General features: G+C 43.2%; 1 protein-coding gene across 1 annotated transcript in view; it reads left to right on the top strand.

The window, feature by feature from the left end:
- Positions 1–19,289, top strand: part of LOC146809245 (sialic acid-binding Ig-like lectin 14) — a 349,382-nt gene extending 330,093 nt beyond the window's left edge. Inside the window, exons 5-7 of the mRNA XM_085614320.1 lie at positions 14,005–14,092; positions 14,192–14,276; positions 18,999–19,289. Of these exons, the coding sequence (XP_085470446.1) occupies positions 14,005–14,092; positions 14,192–14,276; positions 18,999–19,085 (260 nt within the window). The 3' untranslated portion in view covers positions 19,086–19,289. The remainder of the gene's footprint in view (positions 1–14,004; positions 14,093–14,191; positions 14,277–18,998) is intronic.
- Positions 19,290–21,673: the final 2,384 nt, after the last annotated feature.

Raw genomic sequence — 21,673 nt, 5'->3', positions numbered from 1 at the left:
TCCCTGCACACCACATAGCACCTATAAGGTGATCGCACAACAGCTGGGACCTATATAACAGCTAAACAAACTCCCAACCCCAGAGCAGCTTGCCAATGGCCAGCCACTCAAATGTAAGCATGATGAGAAAATGTATGTATCTTGAAACTGTTGTCCACTAGTCAGTTGATATGGCTGCATATGGGGGCATGTAAGTGTCCCAGATCGCGTGCTCCGCACATCCGCACGGAACCAACAACTTCACAGCCAACCGTAATTCACACATGCCAGAAACAGAGCCCAGGGAGCAATGTTAAGCCCCCTCCCACAGTCAGTCAGCAATTACTACTTCAGGTACTGTGTGTAGTAATTGAAGGTCTGCCCCCCCCCCCCCCACAAGGCTTCAAGAAGAATACCATTAATTATGCAGTGGCATCAGAGGAATTCAGCCCTCAGTAAAGTCTCAGGGTCCCAGTGGGGTATAGCCATCATGCAGTTCTTGACGCACCTCCCCCAGCTGTGCTTCTGCCTTACTACTGTAATTTGAAACCTCAAAGCAGGTCCTCTGCTGCCTGCAGAGTCAGATGAGTCATGTTATTTTTACTAGTAGAAGTTATCGTCCGAACTGAAGTCCACAGAGTGACCATAAGAGTGGGTCCCTGTATCCTAGTCTACAGTCTTATTGTGGGTGACTCCAGTTGCCGCTAGCAGTGATGCTGCTTTATCCTGGTCTGCCTGGACCCCGGACTCCACTGGCCCAACACCGGTGACTTCTCCGCAGCCACCTTTGTGGATGAGATTGCCTCTCTGGTTCTCCTTCGTTTGTTGCCTCCCACCTGTACTTGTCAAGCCACTACAAGGTGTCTGTAGCAGTCAGGAATATGTAGTTATTCTCATCCAACATAACTCACAGCTCACAAGGCAGTTGGTCAGCAGGGCGCTCCCCAGGAGATCAGGCCTGTCCCCCAGGGCCTTGGCAATGCCCATTCAGTGGCCAGGGGGGCAAGGTGTCCCCAGGGCAGAGCACACTCAATCCAGTCCACCAAAGCTCCCCCAGACTCCACCTAACATGGTCAGGTACGCTGCGCAGCCGCTGGCTCCTGGTTGCCGAACTGCACCCAAAAGAAGTCACCAGGGGGGATCCTCACTCACATTAAACCAGTGGACCCTTCACAAGGTCAAGCAGGCCAACAACGTGTTGACTGGCCCCTCCGTAGTGCCATTAGTTTGTGCCTCCCTCATGGGCCTCATCACACATTTCCCACATCCTCTTGACTCCACGCATCTCGGCAGATGCCGGCACACTGGCCAGGGGGCCTGCCCTCCCCCATGGGGCTGTGTGCAACCTTCCATTGCCAAAGCTGACCCCCTCGCGGGCCTTGTAACCCAAGCATGGTGGCCCAGGCCACCAGAGCACTTAGCTGCAGTCACAGCGACCCACTCCCAGTGCATTCCCACCACCTTCGCAGTCCAGCTGCCGCAGCCCTGTATTATCTCTAGTTTGAAGTGGGTTGGAAAAGCAGTTTGTGCTGCTGGGAAAGGAAGGTTAGTATGGATAAGTGGCAGGGTCGAGCAGAGCAATAGTCTCGCTCGTCCGCCATCTTCCCGCAGCAGGCCACCCCCCAAAGAAATTTAGCAACATGACTCTTGATTAACTCATTGGCCTAGAAGGACGTTTTATATATATATGTAAAATAGCCATACTTCTACAGATGTATGAGATAAATGTACTAAGATTCAAATTATGCCCCAAAAGTTTTGGAATATAACCTAATTTTGCGAACTGAGCCATGTACTGTAAGGTCAGTTCATAAAATCACCATTAGCAGGGGGTCATAGAATGGGCTGTCTATTTAAAGTTAATTAGACAAGTCACAGTTTGCGACCCCCTGTGACTCGCTGAAAAAAAACCAAGGATAGCAGCCTGCACGGGCCACCAGACCACAGTGCCTGTGTTTGCATTTCCAGACGAGAAATGTTTTATTTTATTTTCTAAACCATACCAAGTTACTTAAAGGTATCAGCACTTCTTTAAAATTTTAAAAATAAAGCATTTTTTATGGGAAAACTTCAGAAAGAGCAGGACACTGTTCCTTGAGTATACCCTCCGAGACTACCAACTAGATTCCCAAAGGAGAAGAGGTCACAAAGGGCCTCCTTTTTTTTACCTAGTTACAACCTGCTTTGAGGAGTCAGTAACGGATCAATGGATTGAATTTCCAATCTGCTTGCGGCCCGTTCAGGTAAGAGTGGTGGGGCCGGGTTGAGGGGGGGATTCAACAGTCGAGCACGAGGGAAAATTAAATAAATAAATAATTTCCCCATGTCGTCTCTCGAAATATCCCCCATACAGCCCCACCACCCTACCGCTCCTTCATAGGCTGCGGCTGATTCCAATTGTGGTTGTAAACCATTGATACATAGGTAACCGAATTGCAATTTGAATTGAATGCCCCTTTCACTTACCTTTCAAATTCTGAATCAGAATGGGTAAAAAAAAACATGGTATGAGTTAAAAAATTAGTTTTGTACATACCCAAGAGGGATTTTGTGGTCACATTGCCAGTGATTTCTGATTCACGGGGTTTGTAATTAAAAAACAATTTTCATGGATTGGCCCTAAGATAGAAGATGAAATTGATAAAACCTTTAATTCCTGCTTTATCTCAGACATGCAGATAATACAAATTTTTTTTTTAATGCTGGGTGCGCATAGAAGTAAATTTGTTTTTTCAAACATATTCATGCCCAAGCCTAACCTGAGACAGCAAGAAGACTATCTGTTTAAAGTGTATATAAATGAAGTCAAAACTGTTTATTGTGAGTGCTTTCAAATAAAGTCTACTGCAGCAAGAGGATATATTTTTGAGAGTTGAAATCAACATGTCATGAGGGAACATTATCTTTGAACCTGAGCATAGCTGCTGTAGCTGTTTTAGCAAATCATGTTATAGAGTTAATTTACATCTTTCTGGCCAAAGTGTCTTTAGTCATAACACAAATCACCTCCAGCATTTCATTAAACTGTAATTTTGATGAATGCATTGACCCAATAACCCTTCCATTGCCTTGAACAACTAATTCACATCCTTGCAAATTGTGCATGATCTTTGTTTTCAATACTATAAAGCAAAAGACACACAATTGATGGACGGAATGCAGTACAAATCAAAACATTCACCCCCAGTCAAGAGATCTGGGTTAAATCCATCATTCTTTTGCTCACCATGGCACCCCTGGACCGGAAACAAGCATCTTAGGACAGGTTTTAAGGGTTCACCCCTCTTCAGCCAGGATTGCTTGATTCCAGTTGCACAGTGAGCCCAGGACCCACATCTGGGCATACCTGGCGCATTTAGGGCGAGAAAGCAAAAGACACACAATTGATGGACGAAATGCATAACAAATCAAAACATTCACCCCCACTCAATAGATCTGGGTTAAATCCATCATTTTTTTGCTCACCATGCCACCCCAGTTTAGACCTGGCCGTATTCAAATCATTCTTGACCCTGTGCCTCATGCGAACAGTCCAGCCCGAACTGCCAAGCCAGGTCCTCCCTGAACCGTAAACAACCATCCTAGGACCGGTTTCGGGGTTTCACCCCTCTTCAGCCAGGATAGTTTGATTCCAGTGGCACAGTTGCATTTTTCAGTACTATAAAGACAGAGTTCTAGGTTCAAACCCTTAACTGACAGAAAGGAAATAGATGTCATATTTTCCTCTTGTAGAGACTTCAGATTGACTGTGGGGTATCTATTCTTTGCTTCTGGATGTTATTAAACAATGCAAGCGACCTTTGCAATAAAAGTTGCTTTGGCTGATTCTGTTTGAACAAGTTCATTCTGTGATCAGGTACCTTTGAATTATAGTCCAGAATATTGGTATTTTTTACATCAACTAAATGATGCTCAGCACTATTCCATTCTTTTTTATTCCAATGCCTTTCTGAAATGATCATGAGCTTATTCTTCTGAGTGTTTATCTTATTGGTAAAATATATAAGTCCAGAGCTTAATTTTAAAGCTCACTGGTGGAGCACATTCTCTCATCAATATTGACATTTACCTGCTCCTTTCTTATAACCATTTTAACAAGTGACAAACAGCTAGCTTTCAGGTGAAATCTAGAAGGGCTAACATGCAATAGTTTGTGGGATCCAATTTCAAGTAACTTTTGAATACTGGCATAATACAAATTCCCTGGTTGTCTTCCTGCAGCGTGGAATTTCCAGTTACATATAACACTTGTGAGGAGTAACCAAAGAATTAAAGCTCACTTTACCAGAGACTGTTGATTCACAATTCATAGGATAGTTGGTCACCTGATTTCTTAGCTGCAGGTGCCCATTACTTATGGGCAGCCTATTTGCTGTAGAGGTTCTCAACTTCATAAAGATCTAACGTATATATCTGCTACATTAATGATCAAAGAGAAAAAAGAGCAAGACCTCTGCTCTCCCCCCTTGCAGGTTCACCATTAAGGCTCTGCCCTTATCGCCAGCTTGTGCTCCTCAAGTAGGTGTTCGAGGCCCTCCTCCACCCACAGGCACCTCCCTGCACCTCACCCCTCTTGGTCTAGTGGAAGAGCACCCTGCTCTTCTGCTATTCCACTCTCATCTGTGTCTTTTGTCTCTTTGCCTGTTCTGTGTCTTTTGACTATTCTGGGTTTCTTGTCTCTTTGCCTGTTCTGGGTCTTTTGTCTTCTTGCATCTCTCTTCATTTCTTTCTATTTGCCTCTTTCATATTCCATTTCTTTCTATTGCCTCTTTTCCATTTCTGTCTCTTTTGCCTCTCTTCCCCTCCCCGCTTCCTCTTCCCACGATTAATGCCTCTGCTGCCCCCGCGGCACCTCCCCTCACCAGTGTGTTGCTCCCTCCTCCCAGCTGATCGCCATTCCCTGCCAACTACTTAATGGCAGCCACTGTGTGGCAAGAAGAAACAAGACCTCTGAACCCTGGTCGGAGTCACTGCTCTCCCCCTGTGCAGCTCCACCGTTAAGGCTTTGCCCATAGTGCCAGCATGTGCTCCTCAGGTAGGTGTTCTAGGCCCTCCTCCACCCGCAGGCTCCTGTCTGTGCCTCATCCCTGGTGTTCTAGTGGAAAGCATCCTGCTCTTCTGCTATTCCGCTCTGGTCTGTGTCTTTTGTCTCTTTGCCTGTTCTGGGTCTTTTGTCTCTTTGCCTGTTCTGGGTCTTTTGTCTCTTTGCCTCTCGTTTCATTTCTCTCTATTTGCCTTTTTAATATTCCATTCCTTTCTATTGCCTCTTTTCCATTTCTGTCCTTTTTGTCTCTCTTTCCCTACCCACTCCCTCTTCCCATTCTCCCCACAGCTTCTGCCCCAGCAGCCTCCAGCTTATCGCTCCTGCCTGCCGTGTCCCAGGTGATCGCCCTCCCTGTGACCCCTACTTAATGGTGGCAAAAGGCAAGCCCATCTGTGCCTGTGCATGACCCGACTGTGACCAGCGCCAGAGACCCTGGTCCCCCGCGTCCCCGCCATTATGACTTCAGCACTCTCTGTGCTCTCAACACTGGATGCAACAACAACTGCCAGCTCTCGTCCCCGAGTAACACGAAAGGCCCTATCTCCTGCCAACACTGCCACCAAACCTTCACCCACCTCGGGCCACTGGCAGCTGACCCCAACCCACCGACCGCCAAGAGACAGCTGCATCCTCCTCAATGTACGCTCCCTGCATAGACACGCCATAGAAATCTGTCACCTCTTCAACACTCACAAGCCTGACGTTCCCTTCCTCACAGAGACCTGGACCAACACCAGCTCCACACCCAACATCGCAACTCCCATCCAAGACGGATACAAATTCCTGAGAATAGACTGCCCCAACTGCCCAGAAAGAGGCCTCACCATCGCCCACAAGAGCTCCCTCGGATTGACAACCACCAACTCGGATGATGCCCCACCCCCCATGGAACACTTCCAGATCAAGCCCAACCCCTGAACGATGCTCCGCGGAACCCTCACCTACAGACCTCCCGGACCCCGCATCCCCTTCACCAAAATCATCGCCAACCACATCGCACCCCACGTCCTCGCCTCTACTGACTACATACTACTCGGAGATCTGAAATTCCACCTGGATAACCACAGCGACCCCAACACCACTGCCGTCCTTTTCCTTAACAAAAACCACCTCACACAAGCACACGCACCACCTCCCACGCAGAAGCTAGTACAAAGTCTCCAAAGAAAATCTCACCTCCATCCTCAACTGCACTCCACCCCCACTTACAAGATCTGCACCTCCAGAACCCCACAAGACAACACAACATAAAAGCCAACTGGTTCACCACAGATCTCAGAGACTCCAAGTGCTCCTGCAGACGAATGGAGAAAACACGGAGAAACAGCAAAACCCTGGATGCACAATGCACCTACAACACAGCCATCACAGCACACCACCAACTCATCAGATCAACAAAAAAAAACTTCATCCAAGACTGAATCCTCTCCAATGTCTACAACTCCAAGAAACTCTTCGCCATCATCAGGTTTTTGCCAGACCCAACAGCTAAACAACCGATGTCTCTGCTTCCCAAGACCTCTACAACAAATTCAGCTCCTTCGTTCATCTCAAAATCAAGACGATCTACGATAGCTTTGACGACCAAGATTACTGCACCGCCTCAACTACCACCCTCAACGACATCACCCAACAGACCCTTCTCACCTAGATCCCTCTCACCATAGAAGACGCCTTAAAGGCAATGAAGAGCATCCACTCCGGAGCCCCTTCTGACCCCTGCCCACTGCACCTCTTCCACAGAGCCATCACTGCCATCGCTCCCGAGCTATGCTGAACCATCAACTGCTTTCTTGAGACAACCACATTACCCAACAACTGGAAGCGTGCCGAAATCAACCCCTCCTAAAGAAGCCCTCTGCAGACCCAACGGACCAAAAGAACTTCAGGCCCATCTCACTGCTTCCTTTTGCGGCCAAAGTCATCGAAAAGACCGTCAACACCCAGCTAGCACACTTCATAGAAACTAACAACATCTTATACACCTCTCAATCCAGATTCCGCAGTTACCATAGCACTGAGACTGCCCTCCTCGCTGCCACTGATGACATCCACGCCCTACTCAACCAAGGCTACACGGCAGGCCTCATCCTCCTGGACCTATCAGCGGCCTTCTACACCATCTCCCACCAAACACTAGTGACCAGACTCCATGACGCCGGCATCCAAGGAAAGGCCTTAGACTGGACATGATCTTTCCTCTCATGCAGAACACAGAGAGTAAGACTCCTGCCCTTCCTCTCAGAACCGACCGAGAACAGATGTGGAGTACCCCAAGGATCCTCCCTCAGCCCCACACTCTTCAACGTCTACATGGCCCCCTCACAACCATCGTCAGAAACCACGGGCTCAACATTGTCTCCTATGACGATAACACGCAGCTCATCCTCTCCCTCAGCAAGTAACCCGACATCACCAGGCACAACGTTCAAGAGGGAATGAAAGCTGTCGCGACCTGGATGAGGAACAGCTGCCTGAAGCTCAACTCGAAGAAAACAGAAGTCCTCATTCTCGGCTCCATCCCTTCTGCATGGGAAGACACCTGATGGCCTCCTGCCCTTGGAAACCCACCCAATCCAACGGACCATGGACGCAGCCTCAGCATCACAATTGACTCATCACTCACCATGAATCTCCAGATAAACGCCATAACCTCTGCATGCTTCCTTACCCTCCGCATACTTCGCAAGATTTTCTAGTGGATCCATTCACCTCCAGGAAAGCCATCACTCACGCACTCATCACCAGCAGACTGGACTACAGCAACACCCTCTACACCAGAATCAACAAAAAACACCTTCGCAAACTCCAGACCATCCAGAACACCACATCTAGACTTCTCCTCGACATACCATGACACAACCACATCACCCAACACCTCCGCAACCTCCACTGACTCCCCGTCATAAGAAGAATAACCTTCAAGCTGCTCACAAACACCTACAAAGCCCTCCACAACCGTGAACCCCAATACCTAAACTCCCCCAAGAGACATCTCCATCAGCTGACCTTGCCCTAGACATTGCCCCACGTTTCTACAGGACCAGAGCAGGTGGCAGATCCTTCTCTTACCTCACAGTCAAGACCTGGAACGAACTCCCCCTTCACCCCGACTGAGCCCGACACAGCACCAATTCAGGAAGATTCTCAAGACCTGGCTCTTAGAATGACTCCAGTAGAGCTGCTCACACCCACCTCCAGCACCTTGATACCTTCATGCGTGAGTAGCGCACTCTGCAACACCCTGATTGATTGATTGAGAGAACATTGTGTTCATTCTAATTTTGCTATCTTCAGACCTGGCAACAATATGCAAGTCATCACTGTCTAAAAGGTTTTCTGGTGTAGGTTAATTTTCATTTGTGCTTAAGCCTCGTTTGGCCATTCGTCTTTCACCTCATGCTTTTAAAGATTGTAAACAGCTTAGATTTTTGTCTGGTTGTAATTTATTTGAGGATTTTTTTTTTATAATATGTATACAGTGCATACATTCACCATAAACGTATGTTGGCATTGCAACCTAATCCAATATGAGGGAAAGCAAAAGTAACAAGTGCATCATTTATTCTAAATGTTAAGGTTGTAAGATTGTGGGGAAGGATACAGGCACGTCTTAAGGACTAAATTGCAAGAGTGAGGGTCGAGAATCTAAGCACGAGGAAATTAGTTTTAGTGTCTAGTAGCCACTACTGAGAAAGCTCTGTCTACAATGGAGGAGTGGTGAAACTTAGGTACTGCCACTATAAAAGAGGACTCTGAATGCAATTGGCTCTTAGGTTTGTAATAGAAAAGCCACTGACATAAGGGAAATAGGTATTTAACAAAGAGTGCTTTGTGACTCCAACAAAGTGATTTGAGTAGCACTGTCTTTCACCAGAAGTCAGAGCAGTGATACAAAACCCGGTGAAAAATGGTCTGTATTCATAAGATTAAGTATCTGGTCCATTTTCTTGAGATTAGGAGTCAGCCTGGCTGCAAAATTGTGGACCAGTTGCAGCTTCCGTCAATACTGAGTGGACATAATAAAAAAGATGGCATTCAATAGTTTAAGTGTGCAGCAACAAAAGCAATAAGAATGAGATCTTGAGCAGAAAAAGAAAGAGATGAAGACCCTGGGCCTTATTCACAGAACTAATTTAAGACAAAATCCTAAACTTACTACCATTTTAGAATTCACAGAAGGCACTTACTCATTTTGGTATTCACAGAAGGCACTTACTCATTTCATGTCATCACACCAACATTCCACACAGTACCTTTACATTGGCTGAGCAGCTGGGGATAAAGTGACAGGGTAAATACATAAACAGGATACTACATATCCTTCCCTCTCATACCACAGAAACAATAAAAATGCAAACTCGAAGGAAGTTTTAACAATAAGAACCAAAAAAAGCGAAATATGAGAAAGTATACAAATGCATATAAATTTACTAAAAAAAACACAGTAAGCATTAAAGAAAATATAGAGAAGAAGCACAGGAAAAATACAAGAGAAAATGAAGAAGATACAATAGACAAAAGAACAAGCAAAGATGAAAATGATTCATGGCCAAAGAAATATACAAACACTGAGAAGTTGAGTAGATAAATATACCATAAAGTATACCGCACATACTCCCCCTCTATAAATTTCATAAAATTTAGCATATAATTGGCAGAAGAAACATGTTAGCTGAATGACAAAATAGCACTAATGACAACCAACTACACCCACTGGAAAGACAGGCATGAGAGGAGGAATGACACAGCACAACATGAACAAGTCATAGGCACGACTCACACACTGTAAAAAAAAATAGAAGATGTAAGTGTAGTACACCCGTTCAAACATCCCAAAGACAAAGATGAGCGAAATAACCAGCAACCACAGGGGACACACACACCAAACCAATATCCTTAGTGTAAGGAAGACTGTGAAAATGAGTGACACCACCCATACAGCCAATCATTGCATAAGGGACGGGTAGCAGAAAAAGCATGTGGAAAATGGGTGACTAAACCATACAGCCACTCCTGACCTGAAGGCAGCAACCCGAAACGTGAGGCACAGGGTGACTTACACACAGTCAAACTAAACGTGTAGCACAGGGTGACTTACACACAGTAAAAATAAAACGTGTAGCACAAGATGACTTACACACCATCAACAGATCCCTCATGTAAGGGTACGAAAGAGTAACCTAAACAAAAACAAACACATCCCATGACACAGTCCCACGTGTAAAGGATGTGTACAATGCAGTGTAGCAGAAACATAATGTAAGAGAAACGGGAAAGAGTCCATGCAACAACCTGGTGTATTGTGTGAGCAAACAGCAAAACACATTTGGCAAATCCCAGGCAAACGCAGAGCAACTTTCTAAACAGGACAAACACAACCCCCCCCAAAAGACACTGGTGAGAGACATCTCGCTACTTCTATATGGAGCGTGATATATACCAGCAGACAAGATGAAACACCATAGGAACGGCAAGAATGAAAAGTATTGGAGATAATGCACTACTTAGGGAGATCACATTCATAAGGCATGAATTATTTGATGTTAAAAAAAAAATACTATATACATGTGCACATTAATTGGAACAATACAAAATGTAAATATGCCCACTCCCAAAGCACACACTAAAACATTTCAGCATTCATGCACTCAGGCATAGGCAGTGACTACACCATGAAATGAAAAACAGTGTAAAAGTGATCATCTCCCACAACCATATCCAGATAAACTTGAGTGAGAAATATTTCACTCGCACAGGTATGAATAGTTATCCGCTTTTAAAAAAAATAAAAAATGATACCACAACAGTTTGTATGTGATCAGAACACCAGGGAATAAAATTCGACATGAAACATTAAATCCAGGTGGAAGGTGTATTCCCGACTGCAGAGGGCCCCATGCAAGCACAGGTCGCAGAACGGAAAATTCCTGAAGGACAGAAGTAGAATAGTCATGCGCAAGGCATGCACAAGGCATGCACAATATGGCCTCACCTCATTTAGCCCCTTCTCCATTTGAGTACCTTAAAAATGAATTTTCTTATATCCAGGAAGTTGCTCGACCCCCTTGATTTCTCTGGTTTTGTCATTTTTTCTATTTTTTTCCTGATCTAATGTAAATTTGTACCAATTGCGTACTTTGTAATTTTCAAACCCGTTTTCCTTTTCTTTCACCTTTTTATCTTTGTCATGGATTTTCTTTTCTTATATGATTACTTGCCTATATGCCATTGATGATATATTCAGTAATGTTTCTGTCTGATGTTTTGTTATTTACTATTTTGATGTTTCCTCTTTGACATACTTTTAATACACTTACCTTTTGAAACTTAAAGGGCAACAGAAAGTTGGTTCCCTGTATTTTAGAGTATTTTTAAACTTTTACTGACAGATATTCTTAAGGGTGATGTGCAAGAAGATGGAACAAGTGGCGATTGTGTACAACATGAGTGTCTGGGTGTATGACAGTGCTGGGTTCTTCAAAGGAGCACAGGCCACTATTACCTTTGGCTGTCAGAGACTCTGACATAGGAACAGCAGTAGGAACCAGGAAATGGAAGTCATACAGAAGAAGTTCGGCCAGCATTGCAATCTATGGGTTTCAAAATGAGTGCCACTAGTGATCATGCAATGGATATAGACTGCGCGACGCAGCCCAAAGTGCCAACAAAGTAGAGAGACAGGGCAGAAATAGCCAATGCAGGGGGTTAAGCAGAAAAGCAAAGGAGAGTACGCTCTATATGTATTATGTCTATGGGGTTTTTATTTGGTTGGGTAGAATTGCTACAGGAGTGGGAAGTCGGGGTCAAACCAATGTTTAATTAATGGAATCAGACACCAGTGAGTACAGATTGATGATATTCATAGTGACGTTTGGTCCATCAAACCACCCTCTGTGGTAGACCAGATAGGCAGAAAGGTGTAAAAATTGGAACTCTTCCATCCTTCTGGTATATACCTTTTTCTCCTGGGCTGTGAAGTTGACCGGGTGGATCAAAAATATTACAATTCTTCAAATTATCAGACAGCACAGGAAGGGAAAAGAGAGTAGAACATCTATTCTTGGGGTTTAATACTGAAGAAAAAGAAAAGGGAAATAAATGCCTTTCTCTAGTTAAGATTAAGCATTAAAATTCAATTTTCAGCGAAAGTTAAGTTAATGAGTTGTGTGGGGAATGGAGTCATTGGTGTTGGGCACTTTGAAGTCCAGGTTTTAGAGGATACTAAGGGTATTTCTGATTGTGCTACCCTTGGGTCAAAAGTAAGAAGCATTGTGGCAGGAAAGAGTTATTGTAGAGAATGGGGAGTTTTTATTTTCATTTTTTATTACTTCAGTGGTGTAGAGTAGTTAAACAAGCTGCCTTCTAGCTTACAACTAAGTATGTTCTTAGGAACATTTGACATATAGGGCAAGACAGTCTCAATGACTTGCTCAGCTGTTGACAACAAGTACAAACATTTTGGGAGATAGATAAGATACATGTATACAGTGGAGTAGCAAAGGTGCCATGGATAGTAGTGCAAGCAAGGAAGATTTGCCCTACTGACTGCTAGTTAGGCAGTAAATGACGGGCCTCTGAACCTCAGTGCAACTGCTACCTCACTAAAAGCTATGCCCCTGGATATATTAAGAACTTTCCACCATCTTCTATTGGCAAAATACCATGTTGTACCATCAATGTTCCACTATTGAAACACTACATCTCTTCTCTGTTCCGAGCCAATCATATTGCTATTCACCTGGCCACTAGTAAGCAGGTAACAGGTAACTCAAACTAGTATTGAAGGCTAAGGCAAATAACTTAGGCCCAGTTATATTTCTTGGTGGGCGGCCTGCCATTCAATTACTCTGTCCCCACAGTGGAGAAGCCACCCACCTTAATTATAAATGACCACCAAGCAGGCGGTCATTTATAAAGCATTAGCAGATACCGCTTTCACAGTGGTTGCTGTCAATGCATGTTACTGTTTGCTGCAGGGCTGTGTTGGAAGGATGAAGCCTTGCAGCAAACAGTTTTCTTTTTGACTTTTCTTTTTTCTTTTTTTAAAGAAAATATTTAATGCTCCCCTTGTCATGGGAGTCTGTCCCCAAGGCAGGCGGAGAATTGTAATGATTTTACTGCTCCTTATCATTAGGTTTCACCTGGTAGTAAGAAACAATAGAAAATGATTCCATGTCCGCCCATCCAAATTGGGCAGGTTGACATGTATCCATTTCTTTGATGGCCCTTACTCCACAGGGCTGTCTGAGAAGTTTCACCCAAGCAGAGGCAAAGTGGACGGAGACAGAGTAGTCTCCACCTTCGCCAAACTGAAGGTCCGCCCACATTTAAATCAAGCGGCCAGGGGAAACATCATTTAGCACGACATCTCCATCTTTAAAACACGGTCTGTGCATTGACCCGTCTTTTCCACTGCATTCCTTTACCATGCAAGTCTTTACAACTACTTGCCAAAGGGGAAGCAGCGTTGTACTTCAAAGTCCAATGCTTTCCCTACTGTTGCGGAGACTGAAGTTAGAATAGTAATTCATACCTCTCCAAAGTCTAGCGCTTTCCCCTTTGACAAACTGGTTGTGCGTTGTAAATACTTGCATGGTAAAGGTATGCATTGGTTAAGACGGGTCGTTGTAAAGCCATGCATTGTAATGGCTTGCATGGTTCCGTCATACATCCAATTTGTGCTGTTACTCATTTACAAGGAGTAAGTTATGTAAAAACATTTATTCAAAATACTGATGTATTATATATCCACCTTCTCATACCCCTCATATTACCCATCTAGCCCTACATACCTTCTTTTGTTTGACATGATGTTTTTCTGTATGCATATTACCTCCCAATAAAGATGAGCTATAGAAAAATGCTAAACATAAATAAATAAGTTCACATACTTATGGTATGCTTCAGTTGCATTGCTCAGCAGCATGTACAAATACACTTAATGCAAGATTAACACTACTGCTTTCATCTCTTGCCAGATACTGACACCTGCAGGGCTGTTTCCATCTGTGCATTTGTAAGTGTAGCTGGAAATATTGGTCTGCTGCTCTACATAATTTGTGCAAGGTATTCTCTTTAACATCTGTATGGATATTGCTTATTTGGAGGTTTCTGTTATTGCTATATCCAGGACTGACGGTCTGCATTTTACATCGATTTTGCTAGAGTCTTCAGATACAAAAGAAGGAAGACACCTCCTTTGGAACCTGGACATTCTATGGTAGATTACCCTGCCGGAAAAGGATCTTCGGTATGTTTCAAAACAAGATTAACCAGTCCGTAGTGATTTTTTAAACAGTTGAGTCCATGAAACTGGCCATCAATTCACAATCATGGCATTTAGATAGTTGTTAAATGTGTTTTATGTTCACCTTCTTTTGCAGCATCGTAAAAAAAGACATAAATAATTTAACAATTTGACTGCAAACCCTTTTCTTCCAAGAATGCTAAACCCTGTTATTTTTAACATTTGGTTCAGTTCACACTTAAAAACTTCCCACAAAAATGTTGTAGAAAAACGTGCTTACTTTTTCTGAATCCTGGGGGTTTTAGAGATAAACCGTTTAAGAGGGGTCTGCGTAGAAAAAATGTACTAGGATCTGAGTTAGGGCAGAGCAGTGGAACTAAACATGATTTGGCCACTAGGCCTTCACTCTAGCGACACAGATCATGAAGGTCATAAATACTGATTCACAAAGGCAGTACCTGCCACCACCGCTTTACATGCCGAACCCATGACAGGGATATTAGTCGAATGTCAGATAAATAATGTCTCACACGGTGAGCTACTCAAGGTTCAGGAGAGATTCAGGGCTTCTTTCATGTCAAGACACAAGTGGTTACAGGCAGTGCTTTATATGGGAAAAAATAAGTGCAGGTACTCATTAAAATTAGTTAGAGGTGTGGCAAATGGGCGGGGCTAGGGGCGGGGCTAAGGGCAAGAGATGATGTTACATAATGACCTCTGTACCAGTTATAGCACATATCAAAACGCATGAGAAATGCGTTTAGTAAACATCATTTATCCACTTTACATCTTCGTTTCCTGCTTCAACAGAGGGGCACACAAAGGAAAGCAACCTCTGTGCTGAACAAAAAGATGGAGAAAAAAAACGGCCTTGGGTAAGGTAGAGGATTGTCTGTCGCTGCCACTCACTTTAGTACGGCCAGTACAGACAGTTCCTTAAATGGGATAGGATTACTGACTGGCAGCCCCAGCCCATTTCACACTCATGATGGAGGAAGGGGGTGGAGGGGCCTTAAGCATTTTAAGCCTAATAACTATTGTGCACCTGATCAACAGTGCAGGGTCTGTCTAGACCCTGTCCTGCTGATCACAGCATGACGCAAGGCAAGCCCTCTCAACCCCCTGCAGTCTGGGGGCATTCAAGTGAGAGCTGCCTGAAACTCCAGCAGCGATTGTGCAAAAGGCCACTGAGGGCCTCAGTGACTTGCGAGCTCGTCGGAAGCAGGGCGGCATCTGCCCTGAGGAAATAGGTAACCTGAGCCTGCTGTGCTCTCAATGAGGGTACAGGTACTCTCCCTTGACTAAGAAAAGTGCCGGTACTGACGGGCAGAAAATTCAGAAGTGCCGGTACTCCGTACCGGTGAGTACCGGCCCATTTAAAGCACCGGTTACAGGGACATTATAGTTAGACTCAGTTGTCACTCATACAAAACAAGTGAAATAAAGCCATTATAGTTAGTGAACGAACTATAGCTCTTCCCCAAAAATGCACTGCTTATGATCTCACACATTACATCACTCATGACATGGTCAGTGACATCTAAACAATAATGCTATGCAGTTCCTAATGTCAGAACAGGTTGTTGGTAAAGATAGAGATACTCCAAATGGAGTGAAAACTGAGGAGAGTGTTCTCCTTTTTTGGAAAAAGGCCCTCACACACCCAGCCAGCTAGGTGTCTTGTTTCATCATCGGGTCTGCTCCTACTCGGGTCGGCGCTGCAATACCCGATCAGGCGCCCGTGATCGGGCCTACTTAGCGAGATCTTTATTCCTGAAGCCGTAGGGTGATGTGCGTGTGGGGGCCGTAGAGTAGTGTAGGTGAAGGTGTGGAAAGAGCATAATACATATAGCAAAGCCCTTGTGTTTCACAACAGACGCAAATTCCTATAATGCTTGGTTGTGCATCGGAACATCCTATCATGCGCCTGCACGGTTCAATGGATAAAAAGCCCAAAGTAACGATAGAGACCCACTGGTGCTCATGATACATAGATACATGATACATAGTGGCCATCTTCATTAAAATTATCTTGAATGGACCATCTCTCCCTATTTTATTTCACATTTCCCTACACATCACCTTCACCTACACTACTCTAGGGCCCCCACACGCACATCACCCTACGGCTTCAGGAATAAATATCTCCGCTAAGTAGGCCCCATCACGGGCGCTTAATCGGGTATTGCAGCGCCGACCCGAGTAGGAGCAGACCCGATGATGAAGCAAGACACCTAGCTGGCTGGGTGTGTGAGGGCCTTTTTCCGAAAAAGGAGAACACTCTCCTCAGTTTTCACTCCATTTGTAGTATCTCTATCTTTACCAGCAACCTGTTCTGACATTAGGAACTGCATACCATTATTGTTTAGATGTATCTTAGGGCATGTATGCTGGACCTGGATAAATAATAGCCCTCTACTTCCCCCTTTTTGGTTCAATGTTCAGTGACATCACTGATCACATTACTGATCACATCTCAAATGATATCACTCATGATTTCATCCACAGAATTTCTGACACACCCACTCGCACTCCCATATAACCTTTCATACACCCATTTCAACCCATTACCTTTCTCAAACCCATACACATACATACCAGTCGTTACACAGACACTCACTGATTCATAGATCAACATACACATCCACTCACTCACCCATACAGCCACTCATACACCAAACCACTTTCAATGCAGTTACTGACATATCCACTCACAGACCTATACAACCACCCACACGGAGTTAGTCACCCAAAGATCTACTCACACACCTACTCAATCACCCATACAGTCAATGACACAGCCCCTTACTCACCCATACAGTTACACAAACACTCATTTACTTACCAAAACAGATACTAATGGGTACTAACTCACCTATACAGTCACTAACAGAAGCGCACGCTCACCCATACAGCCACTCTCACATTCAATCACTCACCTACACGGTCACTCATATACCCCATCGCTCACCTATTCTGCCTTTCACATACCCAGTTACTCACCCATATACCAATGACACATGCACTCACTCACTGACACAGCCATACACACACTTACTCTCGCATACAGCCCCATACATACACACTCACTAACCCATACAGGCACTGACTCACCTGCTCGATCATCACCCATCCACACAGACACTCAGACATCCAGAGAGGTACTCAGGCAACCAATCACTGAGACATCTAATCACTTACTTATACAGTTAGTCACGCACTCATTGAATCATCCAATCAGGCCCTCATACACCCACAGATTCACCAATAGACCTTGGTAAATAATTTGACACTCAAACGTTTTAAAAACACTCACAGTCAAGGGTTGATGTCATCAGTGGTGTCATCAGTGAGGTCACTGATCATGTCATGAGTGATGTAATATGTGCGGTCATAAGTCGTGCATTGCTGGGGGCGAGATATAATTAGCTCACTAACTATAAAGGCTGAATTTCATTGGTTTTGTACGAGTGACACCTGAGCCTAACTGTAACATCCGTCCCTGTAACCTTTGTTTTTTTCAGTGAACATATAAATATATATTCATGTTACCAAACATGTATTAACAACCTGTTGATGAAAGTGTTATAAATCACAAATTCATGGAAGCAAGATCCAAAATACTAAAGTTCATCTGTATGTTTAGCAGGGTCCCCCATTCTGAGATTCTTTGACAATCTGGCCATCGAAATCCTTTCTTTGCGCCCTCTGTTGTGTGAAGAGATTTGAAGGAATGTTTTTTTTAGCACCACAGAATCATTACTGAGAGTTTGGGTAGAACAAGATCCACCAAGACTCCACAAAATATTAGCAAATCTGGTATTGGTTGCCACTCACAAGACAAGAAAGAAATATGGGCCAGCCCAGATCCTCTGACTGCTTAATGATGGTGTATGGCGAATGATTTATGCTTGGGGGCAGAGTAGGTTGTTTATGCATGCTGGAAGAGAATATCTGAAAACATGTTCATTCAGTACTTTGGCCTTGACTTATCTCCCATTGGGGTTTCTCTGTGGAAAGTGAGGGGCAGACTCATGGCCATGGCTTAGCTCAATGTGTAGTATTGTCTTTAAAGACCACAGCATGCCGGGATCAATGTGGCCCCTGAATATTGAAGCTAGAATATTGAGAATTAGAAATATCGAGGACAAACTATCAAAGGTCATTAAGTATAGACTTTCCATACCTAACTCCCCATATATTTACCTTGAAAATATAAATCTCCTAGCTACGTAGATGTGGAGCTAAGAATAGAAAATCTATTCTTACTCTTTATGCACTTACATTTGATGTTCTGGTCTTTGATATTTTCTCCACATTCTTGTACCATGATGGTCATATCCTCCATACTCAGTGGTAAGACTGTCGGTATCCGTGACCTCTGTTGGATGATTTAGGGTGCAGGATCGTTACACAGTCACAATGCTAATCTATAATTAGTAAAGGTTTTTGTCGTTCTAACAAATGGAAACAAATCAATAATAGTTGTCGCAAAGTAATCCAAGCCCACGTGAAGCCCTCCTCTTTTGCTGTGATGAGTAAGGACCCTCTTGTTGACGATAAGGTGTTATTAAAAACACACTTTTGTAATGCCTCCAGCCTATGTGCAATATTCACCACCTGCCATCTACTAGTCATATGCAATGTGAATATTGTGAGCCATTGTCGACTACAAACATATGAATGATTTCACACAAACCTTCATGCGTGTTTTTAATTTCTTAGAGTAAGCCAAATGAGTGCCAGGAATCCGAGTACCAAAGCTTGCAACAAGCAGGAGCAGAATATGACACACTCAAAATGCAAGCATGAGCAGCCACCGACGCTGTATTTTACTTCCATAAAAGATGACGCTGCATCTTCTACGTGGGCTACATTTCAAGATGGAACGCTTATGGGTTTGATTTGCAATTGAATTATGTTGTTTGATAAACATGATTCCTTTAATGCTAGCCGTGCCTATGTATGTTGTGAGAGCTATTGACAAGTGCTTACACTCAATAAAAATTAGCCTTTAAACAGAAGTGTGTGCATCTGGAAACCATTTTTCGTGATTTATTAGGTGCAAAGCTTGCAGGTCTATAAAAATGTGCGTTATATTTTTCCATGATTAATCATTAATGCTTGTGACTAAGTAGAAAGATGTGTGTTCCTTTCACAATTCATGGAGAGGAAAATTTAGTTAAAATGTCTATACTCCCTCAACTAACTTTTGACTTTCACACTGTTCCACTTAGCTTTAATAAAGTAAATATCACTTGTATTCTATAGCCTTATATGGGGATCAAATTAAGCAAGATTAGCATGAAACAAAACTGAGAAAAAGCCTGATTTGTGGGGGGGGGGGGGGAGGATTTTAGCACTTCCAGATACTCTGCTTTATCAATAAGCTATTTAATGTAAACATTTCAGAATGCATAGATTACAGCAGAGGGACCCTGAATATATTAATAAGTGAGGAAGGAATCAGGGAAAGAAACTATTCAAATAACAAAACTTCCTACACTGTGCTATTTAAGTGGAAGGCAATATGTCCATGAAGTAAAGTAGTACCCACAGTCAACGGTGTATAAAACTATATTATTTCATTTATTAGTTCATTTTTTCATTTTTTATCATTTTTTCAACAACCTCAAAGAACATATACATAGGCATTTTTCAGACTGTGTAATAATACATGTAATACACTTAACATCCAAATGTTGAAGCACAATTTGTGATTAATTGTACAACCATAACATAAATAAGAAAACATATATATCGCATATATAACACACAGTTAAAGACAATAAACCTGAAAACTCAAGAAAACAACAATATATTGACAATTAAAATCATAGGTTGTGGAGTTTGAACATAGGACCAGGGCCAACGCGCGTTTCGGAGCTCAAAAATGCTTTTTGCAGGCTCCTTCTTCAGGGCATATTACAGTGGTCTTTCAGAAAAACAAGGCTTCAGGGCCTAGTTTGATGTCCAACACTCATACAATAGAGTTAACCATTAAATATTGACAGCCGTTGGTTTGTCAACGAGAACTTTTATACAAGATGGTACCGGTGAAGCAGCTTCCTAAATCTTTAGTTTTAGTGTATAAAGAGTACGATGTCACTAGACGTGAAGATAGTATCAAAACCGATGGTATGTCGTCAGAGTTAGTTCAGTATAACTGGACGAGCATATAGTAAGATCCAAGAAGTTCAGTGTGAACAATCACGTAGTAAAAGTAGCCCAGATACGGCAGAAAAGAGCGTGCTGATAACATACGGGCCAGAATTTTGAAGGCCTATCAGGAAGTTATTTTAGTACGATATGCAGACCCGTGATGGTAAGATAGTCACAGAATGTAGGTGAATACTGGGTTTAAATGAAACCTGTTCTCCTTTCTTATTCAGTCATATGGAGGGCTGATATCTTTGGAGCGTAAGTCAGGTACTTAGCGTAAATGGTAACATTCATTGGAGCAATCGAGCATTTCAGCAGAGACTTGTCAAGGGTTCCATGGTTAGCGCTCTCAAGGAAGACTTCCTTGAGAGCGCTAACCATGGAACCCTTGACAAGTCTCTGCTGAAATGCTCGATTGCTCCAATGAATGTTACCATTTACGCTAAGTACCTGACTTACGCTCCAAAGATATCCTGATAGGCCTTCAAAATTCTGGCCCGTATGTTATCAGCACGCTCTTTTCTGCCGTATCTGGGCTACTTTTACTACGTGATTGTTCACACTGAACTTCTTGGATCTTACTATATGCTCGTCCAGTTATACTGAACTAACTCTGACGACATACCATCGGTTTTGATACTATCTTCACGTCTAGTGACATCGTACTCTTTATACACTAAAACTAAAGATTTAGGAAGCTGCTTCACCGGTACCATCTTGTATAAAAGTTCTCGTTGACAAACCAACGGCTGTCAAAATTTAATGGTTAACTCTATTGTATGAGTGTTGGACATCAAACTAGGCCCTGAAGCCTTGTTTTTCTGAAAGACCACTGTAATATGCCCTGAAGAAGGAGCCTGCAAAAAGCATTTTTGAGCTCCGAAACGCGCGTTGGCGCTGGTCCTATGTTCAAACTCCACAACCTATGATTTTAATTGTCAATATATTGTTGTTTTCTTGAGTTTTCAGGTTTATTGTCTTTAATTGTGTGTTATATATGTGATATATATGTTTTCTTATTTATGTTATGGTTGTACAATTAATCACAAATTGTGCTTCAACATTTGGATGTTAAGTGTATTACATGTATTATTACACAGTCTGAAAAATGCCTATGTATATGTTCTTTAAGGTTGTTGAAAAAATGATAAAAAATGAAAAAATGAACTAATAAATGAAATAATATAGTTTTATACACCGTTGACTGTGGGTACTACTTTACTTCATGGACATATTGC

Source organism: Triturus cristatus, chromosome 7 (assembly GCF_964204655.1).
Source record: "Triturus cristatus chromosome 7, aTriCri1.1, whole genome shotgun sequence".
In the NCBI taxonomy this organism is placed as follows: Eukaryota; Metazoa; Chordata; class Amphibia; order Caudata; family Salamandridae; genus Triturus; species Triturus cristatus.
The sequence above is the reverse complement of the archived record's forward strand: the minus strand, read 5'-3'. Positions and strand labels throughout refer to the sequence as shown.